Source organism: Trypanosoma rangeli, assembly GCF_003719475.1.
Source record: "Trypanosoma rangeli strain AM80 chromosome Unknown Tra_15.4_contig_00481, whole genome shotgun sequence".
NCBI classification, from domain to species: Eukaryota; Euglenozoa; class Kinetoplastea; order Trypanosomatida; family Trypanosomatidae; genus Trypanosoma; species Trypanosoma rangeli.
This window is the reverse complement of record NW_021706228.1, coordinates 1-11,572: the sequence shown is the minus strand read 5'-3', so window position 1 is coordinate 11,572 and position 11,572 is coordinate 1. Positions and strand designations below refer to the sequence as shown.

The following is an 11,572-nucleotide window of genomic DNA, read 5'->3' as shown; positions in this document are numbered from 1 at the left end:
CTGCCGATCAAACACTTGCAGAGACATTGGCTTCACCTCCGCCCGTCAAAACAATAACAATGCCAAGCAATTGTCTATACAAATACATATACACAGAGAGTGAGAGAGTAAGAGGGTGGATACATTTATTTTTTTGGGAAGAAGATAGGGTTGTTTGTTCGCCTTGCCTCGGAATGGTGGTGGCAAGGAGTCTCGGCAGCGAGGCATGAAATTCTATGACCAAGGCAAAGCAAGCAAAAAAAAAAGAGAGGGAAAGGGAGAGGGGGGAAGAAAAAGAAAAACATCTTTGTTTCACCGCCCTTTCCCGCGTGTATACGTGTGCCACTTCATCGCCTGCGCAGTGGCGTCACGGCGTTCCCCCCTACACGACACCGTCGTACGGGGGCAGGGGGACGCCTTGTCGCCAGCTTGCAAGGCGCTGCAGCGCGACGTCGTAGACGCGCGGATGCCGCTTGAGGTGAAACGCGATGCGACGTTCTGTCGGGCCATGCCCCCAGCCGCACGTCCTCGTGTACCCGTTGAACAGCACCTCCATCATGTGGCACACCACGCAAAAAGGGCACTCCCTGCTGGCGTGTCTCTCGGGGATGGAGTACCGCGTGTGGTACTTAGAGCCGCAGGCCGGGTGCGCCTTCGGCGGGGACGTCGGCGGCATCCGATCCCCCCACGCCCCATGACCCACTGAGGCATCCTCCGGGGAAGTAATGTTGTCATCGTCAGTCTCCTCCTCCTCCTCCTCCTCCTCCTCGGCAGCGAGCTGCGGCGACAGCCGGCCTGTTGGCCCTGCGTGGTCCGGATGTACAGCCGCCATCACCTGTCTGCAGACGGACGCAAACGCGTACGGTGTGTCACGGCAAGCCGCATCGAGGCAGGAGAGAAGGTTCACAACGTTCGTCGCTACTGCGTGTGGCGTCTCCCTGGCGGCCCGGAGCCGCGCCTTCAGCGTGGCGTACGCCGGAGACTCTACGAGCTCGACCAGGCGCAGCGCCGTTTCTAGCGCTGTCCGTTGGTTTTCGGCGCCTAGCCGCTCCCAGTTTAGCAGCAGCTTCCTAAGGGAGAAGAACTCGTACAGAAGGTAGACCTCTGGATACGTGCCCCGCTCACACCCAAAGACACCGCTGCTGCGCAGCTCCGCCGCCTCACCGCAAAGGCTGCGTATGGCAACCAGCAGGGCCGTGTTCTCGCAGTCAAAAAAGTACAGCCGCAGCAGCAGCTCCAACGAGGAAAGCAGAGCCCGCTGCTCGCGCTCGGCCAGGAATCTATGCGGAACCGCGTGGGCCCGCGTCCCCAGCGAGGCGCTTTGCAATGCGGCGGCCACCACCTCCTCCGCCTCCTGCCGGATCTCCGCCGCAAACGTAAGCCGGTCATCCTTCGCTGGGGCATCCACCCAACGTCGCCGCGCCTCACGGCGCCACTGCGCATACTCGTACGGGTTGGTCGTTGTGGGCACTGCGGCGCCCGCACGTCGTTGTCGAAGTGCCACCGCCGTGCAAAAACCTTCAAATCCTGGCATCACTTCCATGGCCGCAGAGACACAAAAAAAAAAAACGCACACACAGAAAGAGAAAAAAAAAAAAGAACAGAGACAAGTGCACAAGGAAGCTCAGATACATACATTAGAATACCTCTTATAACGGTTATGGCGCGCATGTATGACGGTAAAGCGTAGAGGCGAGATATGCCTCGCATCCGTGTGGAAGTTGGACCGGACGCCTCGTCAAGTAATAGTGATGGCGGTGAAGCAAAAGCAAAAATAAATTAACCGCTGCCGTCCAAAAAAAAATAAAAAATGCGGCAAGCATTATCCCATCTCTCTCCCTCTCCATCCCCACTAAATGGATTCAGCACCGCGGCATAAACCCATCACTGCAACTGCGCCTCCAGCAAAGTCGTGGCCAACACCGGAGCGGCAGGTGCAGGACACGTACACGTTCAAAGCATAGCATACGCAGTTCATTAACGGGACACTCCCTCTTTCTATGGGAAACATGTTGGCAAGGCGGCAGTAAGCAACGGCGACACCCACCGCACCGCCAGCAGAGTCAGCCTTTCTAGAAAACGCATATATATATATATATGTATATATGCGTGTGTGTGTGGGACCGCCCTACCCGCCTCTCTGCTGTGCGTGGCTAAGCGAGGAGCGATTACACACAAAAAGTAAAAAGGGCAAAGAAAGAAAAAGAAAAATAACCGTGTGTTGGCATGTGTGCACGAGAGCCAACCAGCACAAGTAGTAAGATCCCGTCGACGTTGCAACAGGTGCACAGGCGCATTGTGTGCTTCCACGCCTGAGAACGAAATTACAGGGCAAAAAAAAAGAGAAAAAAAACAGAAACACAAAGAAGAAGAATATATAATAGGAGCAAAGACGAAGGGCAAAGAAAGAAACACAAGCCCTTTGATGTAACCCTGCGGCCGCCTTCGTGTTCTTTTGCTTTTTTTATTTTATTCTATTTTTCCGTTTCCTCTCTCCTTGTAGCGTACAAAAAAGCAAAAAAAAACAAAACGAGGATATTCTGAATACATACATATTACCTCCTTTTCCCTCTGCTAGCAGCAAGTGCAGCAAACATATATTTATTATGTATTCTTCTCTCTTCCTCCTTCTCCTCGGTGGTGCTGTTTTTGTGTGTGAGTGTACGTGCTTCTTCCTGTCGTTGCTCGCCGCGTTCCGGCCCTCACATTGTTTCCGCCACCACCTTTCGTTCCACCTCTCTCATCCCATATCATTTTCCCCCTTATTTCTCTCTTTTCATTGGCTTTCTTGTTTGTTTCTACTTTTTTTTTTGTCTTTTCATCGGGAGGCGCGGAGACGGCTCTTATACACCCACACAATTACGTACGCCGCATACATCAACTTCTCGTTGGGCGCTCCCGCATTCGTCGGGGGAGGGGGTGAGAAGGACGCCGTCCGCGCCCCGGGCTCTTTACATATTGTAGGTTTTTTTTTCCTTTACGTATCCCACTCCACGCCACATTTCGCTCGGAGGGGCGTTGTCGCCGCCAGCAGCTGCCCCCCGCACCGCACACGACGCTGGGAGTTTTACCGCTGGGCGAAGTTCAGCATAAGGCAGCAAAACTCGTCGAAGGTCATATAGTTGTCGTCGCTCTTGGAGTACTTGCGCACCTCGGCCTCTACCTCGGCATCGGTCGGGTCCAGCCCGTAGTGCTCGAGGCACCGGTAGAAGGCCTTGACCTCTTCAATGGGGAGGTAGCCGTTGTGCTCCGTGTCGAGTGAGTCAAAGAGCTCCTGCAGCTTCTGGTCGGTGATGGGCAGGCCGCCGATGTTGTTCTCCAGCTCCTCAATTGTGAGGTGACGGTTGTTGTTGTGCCCGGTAATGAGACTGCGCTGCATATTATTTATTTATTTTGATTCTTTTCCTTGTAAAGTACTGTGGTATATAATTTTTTTTTTTTGGTTTCGATGACTGTTGTGAATTGGAGTCTGCTCTGCTGCCGCCTTCCCTGCTTGTGAGTGTGTTTGTCACTCGGCACGCGGGAAAGAGAAAGAAAGAGAAATGTGAACGACACTCTATAATCTACACGAAGGCATCGAACATCCATGAAGAAAAGGGCAAAAACAAAAATAAGGAAAGAAACTCCATTACTTCTTCGCCAACAACGTCCTTCCTCTCTCTCGCTCTCTTACTGAATGTGGGCAAACACACGTAGAGGCCTACGCCGACAGCGCAGCGGCACGCGCTTCCAGCATTTTGGTGCGTGCCTCGAGGGCCTTCAACTCCTCGCGTTCCTGCACGGCACTTCGTTGTTGGCTGTTGAAGCGAAGCAGCTCCTTCGCGCGAAGCACGTCATCCAGCAGCACAATTTTGGCGTGGTCCAGTCGGGCCTTGGCCTCCATGGCCAGCCGATTCCGCACCAACCGCCGAAGCGGGGCGACCTTCTCCTCGTACCGCCTCAGCACCACCTCACCCTTGGCGTCTACAGGGTTTAGCGCGAGCGCGTCAAAGGCATTTTCAGAGGCTATGATTCGCCTTGCTTCTTTTTCTACGCCATCTGCCAAAGTGAGCGCCATTAGCCTCATTTCAGAGAAGCACACACACACACAAAAAAAAAAAGAAGCAAAAGGCATAACACACACGCATCCCTCCATCCATCCACATATATATATGGATACATTTGGTATTTCCCAACGCATCACTGCATCATTTATACTTGTTATGGAAAGGAGAGTTTAGGAAGAGGCCATCAATACTAATGGCATTTTTTTTCCCCCCTCATTCCCTGCCAGTGCACGGCACCGCGTTTGCCTCGAATAGGACAGGCGTACAGATACAGAAAGGCACAAGGGGGGAAACACTCACACCTCGCAGGCGCCTTACGACCCGGCGTTGTCGCGTACAAAATCCATCGCCACAAGCGCTCCAAGGTGCAGCTGCAGCTTTTTTGTGTAGCTCGATCTAGCGGTGGTAGGGTTAACGACCCACTGAACGACCGTTCCGTCCGTAGCGCAGGCTACAATAATAATAGCAGAAGACTCTGGTGGCGAGGCAAGGATGCAGAGGGATGTAAAGGTATTCATAAACGCCATGCAGTGTCTTCGTGTAATAAATTCACTACACACAAAAATCGTCTTCAACTCTGTCACAGAGGAGACGGCAAGTGTTTCGTCTTCTCCAGCGCTAATCACCCATTGTGAGTCTCCCGAAAATCGGACCGTCGTGGGAACCAATCCGTGGGCGTCTGTTATCTGCCCAATATGTTCTAGCCGATGTATCTCCGGGCGGCAGGACGCTGTCACTCCACCTTCTCGCGGTTTATACAACGAAATGATCGGGCTATCGCAGGCAATCGCCATGAAACCTGTTTGCCAGGAAACTTCAAAGGCGCGAACACTCTCCCCATGTGAAGAATCTAATCTTGAAAGCAGCAGCCCAGCTATTGGATCCCAATGGAGAATGAGTCCATCATCTCCGGTACTAAACAGTTGTAGCCTTTGGTCATTGTCTTTAGTAAATTTAACAAAACGGACCCAATCCGTGTGACCAGAGAGGTAATGCATGACATTACTCATCTCAGATGACCAAACCGTGACAACCGCATTTCCACCACCTGTGGCGATGCAAGATCCATCCGGCGGAACAGCAATACTAAGAATGCTATTCGCGTATCCATCAAATAAAAGTTCTCGCTGAAGTTGAAGTCTTGAAGAATAGCGAGTCACGCCAGCGCTATACCCAACAGTGACAAACCCGGCAGACGCAACAACGCCTGTAATTTCCCCTGAAGTGGGCCCCAATTCGGTGCGTCCCGGCTGGAGTGAATAACCGTCGCACGAAACCTTTTGAACAGCATCACGTGAGACGACAACGAGGGCCTCATTCGAGGCCATAAAACGAGCCACCAAAGCGGCGCAAAAGGCATTTAGACGTCCCTGGCAAACAAAAGAACCAACAAACTGCACCGCTGCCCTTCGGGGGAGAACCCTACCAGTGGAATGGAAAGGTGTACCGCGCCCCGCGTATCTGCTGACCGTTTCATAGAGCTCCTGCATTGCTGTGTAACTCCTAAAACTATCATGAAGCTAGTTATGTTTATGCTTTTTTTTCACAAAAAAAAGTTAAAATCACAAACATAATATTGCGTATAACCAAACGTGTATAAAATAAAAATTAAAAGGTATTGCAATATTAATAATATTAATAATAATCTCATACTGTCGCACAGCACGAGAGAAAAAAAAAATAGCCTCCTTCACCAATACAGTTTCAACAGGAAACAGAATTATATATATGTATATATATATATCACTGCCAAAAGAAGAGCCGTTTAACTAATGGTTTGGCTGCTGCTTTTGTCTTCGGTGATTGAGGTTCAATGGGTTTATGCGTGCTCGGCCCCATTATTTTTCGCTCATGCAAAGCAACATAGGGTTTGTATCGCAGCTTCATGACATCCACGCTTGGCATGTTAAACTGTCTAATGACAGATTCATCAGTCACCCTCCACCCATAGACGGGGCAAGGTTCTCCCGTTAAGTAGGGGTGCTTGCTCGGATTCGGGGGTTTTCCGCCCCGAAAGTACAACTTAACACCACTTTTATGCCAAACACCTTGAATCATCATATTCAAAACGCGCGGAACATGTGACGGACTAGTTTTAAGATTCCCACGCAGCCTTGAAAGAGGATGCACGCGATGAAGTCCTATCCCGTATCCAGAGGCATCCGCTCCATTATCCATCCACTCGGGCCAATTGTTTTTAGACAAATGCATTCTCGCAACATCGTGTTTGCCCCTATCCTCGTCGTACGGGGTATCATGAAAAGGTTTCACAAACGGATATACGCTGGGTGCATTGTGGTATACGCCCCGTCGAAGACTACTACTGCTACGCAACATTTCTACACCTCTGCTCATCAACCACACCCCCCCACACCCAAAAAAAAACCACGCATACAATGGCAAAAAAATATAAGGTCATAATAATAAATAACAAATAAAGAAGAAGCATCCTACGCAGGACGTAAATAACGGTAATATTCTATTTATACGTAAATAAATGCGGTCGGGGATTTCTCAAGAGTAAAAGCCCAAATGCGAAAACAACAACAACACAGAAAAAAATATTATTGCTTCACTTTTCTTATTGTTGTAAGGATTCAAGTAGGGAAACAAGCTGCTTTCTAGTGTCCTTTTTTTTTGTTTTTATTATTAGGGGAGAGGAAACTATCCAGGGGGGCTAAAGGGGTAGAAGATCGTGTCATCCAAAGGGGGAAAAATCGGTGGAGCAGTAACCCGGCGATGACCTGTTTTCTGTAAACCCGCGTTAGTCCATCTAAATGTAACCAAGAAACGAAACCGCTGTGTGGAAACGGCGGCCTCGCTGAAATCCATTTTGTTCCGAATCCGCCAACTACCAATAATGGGGTCAGCAAAAGCAGCCACAATGACGTCTTGCGGATTAAACACGGCCCCAACCCTCGAGACAACAAACGTGTAGCGCAGCCCAACGTAAATGTTGCTGCATTGCCTCCTCACGGCGTCGTAGGGTGCAGGTTCAATGTCGCTGAAGTTCATTCCAACTATTTTTACCCAGCTTGTGGTATCGTTTGCCAGTGCATCATTTGTACGAGCTACATAGTTAATAGGTTTTGTTTCTCCATCAAAGCTGGAGGAGTGCTTCACGTGTATACTAAGAATATTTCTAAGTATTTCACTCGTCCCTTTTCCTGCACAGATATGACGTAAATCCAATTCAGAAAGAGAAATCGTACATCCACTGCTTACAACATCATATAAAAAACCCACACTACGATACTTGTTCTTATAGCAAGAGATGTCGCCACTAGGGATGGAAAATCCGGAAACTCTTTCAGATATTGCGGTCTTGCCCTTCTCCTCTAACAACGTACCCGCCCGTACACGCGCACCCTCGGAATAGCCTGGAGTACCCGAAAAATAGCTGGCCGGCGTTTTACCACCTAACCGAGAAAACTCTACCTGAAACAGCATGGATGCCAGTGTTTCTTTGTCTATGTCACGAAGGTATAACCTTGTTGTTGCATTCATCAAGGAAAGCCCAATGTCAGTTGAATTATAAACCAGAAGCGTCTGAGCCCGAACAACGCCATTCTTGCAAACATTCCCGATAATGACTGAACGGTAAACTTCAGGAAGGCTTGAAGTTGCATTCACCTGGGCAAGCAATTTACCGGAAACATCGTCAAAAAATTGTAGTTGTATGGGTGTGAAATTCTGGGAAACCGACGATCCCGGAGCCCCCAAAAACAAATTTGCGTAAATGTTTGTTGGAAAAAGCGCACAAACCTTTGCACCAGATAGTACACACACTGTAGAGTCTATGGGATTCATAAATCGTACACGGCGCCCTTCTACAGTGCAGGACCCATCCTGCCTTCCGGAGGGAATGCGAAACAATCCCATAGTTCTCATTTCGTGAATCGCCGTAGCAACCTCTATGCGTTTCATCAGTAGTAAATCACCATTCACCACGTAGTCATTTGCTTCTTTTGGCCCATCCCAATCATCGACCAATTTATCACTAGGTTTTGAGATTGCCTTTGGAAGGATAAAAAAAGGATCCATATCCTTAATATTATTGGCTCTCACAATGCAAACAGCTCTCTTGCCTCTATGAACCTTGTCAAGGTACCGCTGAGAAGCCTGAAAAACTTTTTTGTCCTGCCTCTGCGCATAGCAGTACTCAATAGAAGGGGATCCAATCGTTTCCTGGAGACAAAATGGAAACATCTTTTTCTCCTCCAATGTACAATCTATGTCACAGCAACAATTGGGGTCACAAGAGCCCCATGTCGAGTCGCATATGCACTTACCAATGTAAGGTGATGCCAGATTCCGCGGACTGGGCGGGTTTGGTGCGACATTGTCCCATTGAATAGGATATGACACCGGCTGCTCCGCATTTGCCCAATGACAAAGAAAGGTTAGGAAAGTGTATAGTATAGTACACCGCAGCATGTTCATTGCCACCTTGGATCCATTAAAGAAGAAGGAAAAGGTTAAAAAATCCGGATAAACAAACAAAAAAAATCCAGACGAGATCACACATCGACAGGGGAATACTTGAACAAATCTCAAATCATCTTCACCCTCTGTTGCTTGCACGCGTCTCGGCATAGAAAAAAAAAGAGACTGAAGCAGCCGGGGAGCCCCCCATATTTGCGCGCGGGTCCGCGAACCGCGCCGTGGCGTGCACAGACACCAACGGGTGCCGGCTACTCCCCAAGACGCCGAAATTTTGAAAAGCCCCATCCTCGGAAGAAATATCTCTGAACTCGCTGTCTCCACCTTCGCGCGCGGGTTTCCGAACAAAAAAAAAGAAAAAAAACGCAGTCGAGGACCGGAAAGGAAAAGGAGGCCTGGGCAAGGGAAAAGCCCCACCAAATAGTGCGGCGGTTTGGTGGGGCTTGCTGGCTTTCTTATCTTGTAGACCTGAAAAGAAATAAGCCCTGAAAGAGCGCGATATGGAGGAGGGGCGTGAAAAAGGCGCGGCAGCGGCTCCGGCATTGATGAATCAATGATAAATTCGAAGTAGCCGGCACCCTAGCGCGCCTTGCTTGGTGGCTTCAGATTCCATAATATACCGTATTTGTTTTTTATTTGTAAAATGATAAAATACCTTTCTAGATATGTAAATAGAATGCGGTTTTTTTTGGTGTGGCTCAGTGGTTTGAACGTTTCAAATAACCTCACAGGTTCAACTCGCATGGCGTTCCACGTTTTCCGTCCCTTATTTCTGGCGTTTGCAGGGGAAATGTATGCCCCAATGCGCTTTAAGGAAGCGTTGCGATGGTCTCGCTACGGCCGCGCGGTGCCGTTTTCCAGTTCGCATTAGATCCCCACATCGAAGAAAAAAAAACATGTGCTGTCAGCAAAGCTCCGGGCACAAATGGCTGGGAAACAGCCCTCCTGGAGGCCAATATACCTCGGCTCTGTGTTTTCCGCCTACGCGTTCGCCTCTCAATCCCTTGAAAACATCTGGGCGTGTAGGATGGGCTAGGTGAGTAAGTTCCCCGTCTGAGCCGCCGCTACGCGCCGGTTTCTGCGTCTCGCCACTATCTCGGGATGAGTTCCACGCCTTTGTTGATAAGAAAACAAGGAAGTTTGGCATCACCGATAAAAACTCCACACGAGGAGCGGCCTTTTCACAGCTCCATTTCTCCCTTTTCTGTGGCGCCCACCAACTGGGTGTCTATTAGCGCGCAACCCCCAATGGATTGCTCGATCGCCGGCAAAAAAGGAGCTTAAAATGAAGAAGCTCAGAGCCAGCAAAGCGGATGTGGCACAATACAAACACCGCGCGTGGACACTCGCAACAGATGGTGGTGTCGACGCTTCCTTGCCAGCTGGGGCAAGAATACCGATTTCTTCTCTGCACCGCCCTGGGGTTATAGAGAAAGTCAGCGTTCACCGCGGCATACGCCCGCAGAACTACAGGGCGGAATCTTGTACGCTGTTGCTTCTGGCCCTCAACAAACTGATCGTTCTCTGCACCCAGCACGATAACAAAACACCATGCGTGGTTACATATGGTCAGTCCCTTCTGGCTGCCCGCAACAAAGGCCCGCCCAGTCAAACCGACAGTACGAAAGACCAGATCTGGCAGTGCCTCTCGACACTGAGGTGTGTTGGCCGGCCAGTGCATCTGCAGTTTTGTTACGGACACTGTGGAACACCTGCAAATGACACTGCCAATGAATGTGCAACGCCGAACGCATCAACTACTCTGCACACAGAAAAGCGTATAGCAACTCCGCGGCATACAGATCTGCTGACATGCCTCACCGCAAAACTCGCCAAAGCGCGGCGCGCAACCACGCCTCAAGACACACGCCGCCGTATGCTATGCTTTGCAGCGTCCTTTGGCTTCAGTGGCGGTGGTCTAATTGCGCAGGAAGACCTTGTTTGAACCGAACTGGCGCACCTGGCGCACACACGGCGTGGGGAGTCTGAGCTCTGGAGTCGCTTATTGTGAACAGTGAGAAGTTGTTTGAGTCATTGCCGTTCATGAGCTCTTTAGCCAGAACAAGCTGCAATCGTGCGCCCCAGCCCCGACCCACGTGCACTATGGACGGGCGCTGCTTATCCGACGCGGCCTGCGACTGCCGCGTCTCCCGCGGGAAAACGGCCGTCCACAAGTCGTCAAAAGGAGAAATGCCCGTGCTGTGATGCCGTGTGGGTGGGTTGCAAAAACCTCACCGTGCATTGTTGTCGGCCTCTTTGCCCGGAATGCCCTCCGTCGCTTTTCTGGGCTGAAGCGCGACATCCGTGATGTGGTCTTCCGTTCACACACGAGCGCCGCGCGGTGCAAAACCCGCCGCGCACACAATCCGGACAGCAAGATGCGTCGAAACAGCAGCGTAAAGCGGCGACGGGCGCGGCCCCAGCAGCCGCGGCGGGAAGCCTGCGCGAGGCGTTTTTCGTTGCCCAACCGCCCCTCCACTGCTAAAACGGTGTCGCGCGCTTGCTCCCGTTGGGGGGTCTTGGGGCAGGAGGGGCGAGAGCCCCCCAAGCGGCTGTTCCGCGGTGTCCGGGACGGCAACTGTTTGCGGGTGCCCCTGTGAGACACGCGGCCCCGCCAAAGACAGAAACAAGTGTTTGGTGACGGGCAAAAGACCGCGAATACTGGGGTTCCTGTTTGTTCGGGGTCGTAGCGTTAAGGCAGGGGTCGTTTCTTTTTTGCTTGTTGCCTTTGGGCCAGTGTCTGAATTTTTGCGGGTCTTTCCGGCGGTAACTGGGTTGAACATGTTGGCTTTTGGTGCGCCATGCAGTGGCGTGCTGTTTTTTTAACCTTGCTGAATTTGGAATTTTTATTTTTTTCCTATGCTGTTATTATTATTTAGTCAGTTTTTGTCTGCGCGAAGTGCTGATATGCCAACGTTAAGACCCTTTTATGTTTTGTTTTTTGGTGGTGGTTTTTGAGGTGCCATGTGTTTTCATCTACAGGTCGGCTTGTCAGAGTTGTTTTTTTTTCTTCGTTTTTTGCTTGCTACTTAGGACGTTTCTATCTAAAGTTCAAGATTTTTTTTGATTGGTGTGCTTATTTGTACTGTGAATGCGAGGGACAA

General features: G+C 50.4%; 8 protein-coding genes and 1 pseudogene across 8 annotated transcripts, besides 8 other annotated features; 3 read left to right on the top strand and 6 right to left on the bottom strand.

Moving 5' to 3' along the window:
* Nucleotides 1-231: 231 nt before the first annotated feature.
* Nucleotides 232-281: a microsatellite.
* Nucleotides 282-361: 80 nt separating this feature from the next.
* TraAM80_08915 (uncharacterized protein) lies at nt 362-1,522 on the bottom strand (the record flags this gene model as incomplete). Its single annotated transcript, XM_029385630.1, has 1 exon — nt 362-1,522. The coding sequence occupies one exon, from the start codon at nt 1,520-1,522 to the stop codon at nt 362-364; it is 1,161 nt and encodes a 386-aa protein (XP_029234515.1).
* A 14-nt stretch (nt 1,523-1,536) lies between these two features.
* Nucleotides 1,537-1,580: a microsatellite.
* A 482-nt stretch (nt 1,581-2,062) lies between these two features.
* Nucleotides 2,063-2,086: a microsatellite.
* A 69-nt stretch (nt 2,087-2,155) lies between these two features.
* Nucleotides 2,156-2,193: a microsatellite.
* A 119-nt stretch (nt 2,194-2,312) lies between these two features.
* Nucleotides 2,313-2,353: a microsatellite.
* A 76-nt stretch (nt 2,354-2,429) lies between these two features.
* Nucleotides 2,430-2,460: a sequence feature (A-rich).
* Nucleotides 2,461-2,597: 137 nt separating this feature from the next.
* Nucleotides 2,598-2,900, top strand: TraAM80_08914 (hypothetical protein; annotated as a pseudogene).
* Nucleotides 2,901-3,046: 146 nt separating this feature from the next.
* TraAM80_08913 (uncharacterized protein) lies at nt 3,047-3,358 on the bottom strand (the record flags this gene model as incomplete). The annotated part of the gene is made up of 1 exon (XM_029385629.1): nt 3,047-3,358. One exon carries the CDS (start codon nt 3,356-3,358, stop codon nt 3,047-3,049), a length of 312 nt encoding a protein of 103 aa, XP_029234514.1.
* Nucleotides 3,359-3,679: 321 nt separating this feature from the next.
* TraAM80_08912 (uncharacterized protein) lies at nt 3,680-4,036 on the bottom strand (the record flags this gene model as incomplete). Its single annotated transcript, XM_029385628.1, has 1 exon — nt 3,680-4,036. The coding sequence occupies one exon, from the start codon at nt 4,034-4,036 to the stop codon at nt 3,680-3,682; it is 357 nt and encodes a 118-aa protein (XP_029234513.1).
* Nucleotides 4,037-4,339: 303 nt separating this feature from the next.
* Nucleotides 4,340-5,515, bottom strand: TraAM80_08911 (1-alkyl-2-acetylglycerophosphocholine esterase; the record flags this gene model as incomplete). The annotated part of the gene is made up of 1 exon (XM_029385627.1): nt 4,340-5,515. The coding sequence occupies one exon, from the start codon at nt 5,513-5,515 to the stop codon at nt 4,340-4,342; it is 1,176 nt and encodes a 391-aa protein (XP_029234512.1).
* Nucleotides 5,516-5,647: 132 nt separating this feature from the next.
* Nucleotides 5,648-5,671: a microsatellite.
* A 97-nt stretch (nt 5,672-5,768) lies between these two features.
* Nucleotides 5,769-6,380, bottom strand: TraAM80_08910 (uncharacterized protein; the record flags this gene model as incomplete). Its single annotated transcript, XM_029385626.1, has 1 exon — nt 5,769-6,380. One exon carries the CDS (start codon nt 6,378-6,380, stop codon nt 5,769-5,771), a length of 612 nt encoding a protein of 203 aa, XP_029234511.1.
* A 47-nt stretch (nt 6,381-6,427) lies between these two features.
* Nucleotides 6,428-6,463: a microsatellite.
* A 226-nt stretch (nt 6,464-6,689) lies between these two features.
* Nucleotides 6,690-8,621, bottom strand: TraAM80_08909 (Tectonic-1; the record flags this gene model as incomplete). Its single annotated transcript, XM_029385625.1, has 1 exon — nt 6,690-8,621. The coding sequence occupies one exon, from the start codon at nt 8,619-8,621 to the stop codon at nt 6,690-6,692; it is 1,932 nt and encodes a 643-aa protein (XP_029234510.1).
* Nucleotides 8,622-9,753: 1,132 nt separating this feature from the next.
* TraAM80_08908 (L1Tc protein) lies at nt 9,754-10,413 on the top strand (the record flags this gene model as incomplete). The annotated part of the gene is made up of 1 exon (XM_029385624.1): nt 9,754-10,413. The coding sequence occupies one exon, from the start codon at nt 9,754-9,756 to the stop codon at nt 10,411-10,413; it is 660 nt and encodes a 219-aa protein (XP_029234509.1).
* A 259-nt stretch (nt 10,414-10,672) lies between these two features.
* Nucleotides 10,673-11,068, top strand: TraAM80_08907 (uncharacterized protein; the record flags this gene model as incomplete). The annotated part of the gene is made up of 1 exon (XM_029385623.1): nt 10,673-11,068. The coding sequence occupies one exon, from the start codon at nt 10,673-10,675 to the stop codon at nt 11,066-11,068; it is 396 nt and encodes a 131-aa protein (XP_029234508.1).
* Nucleotides 11,069-11,572: the final 504 nt, after the last annotated feature.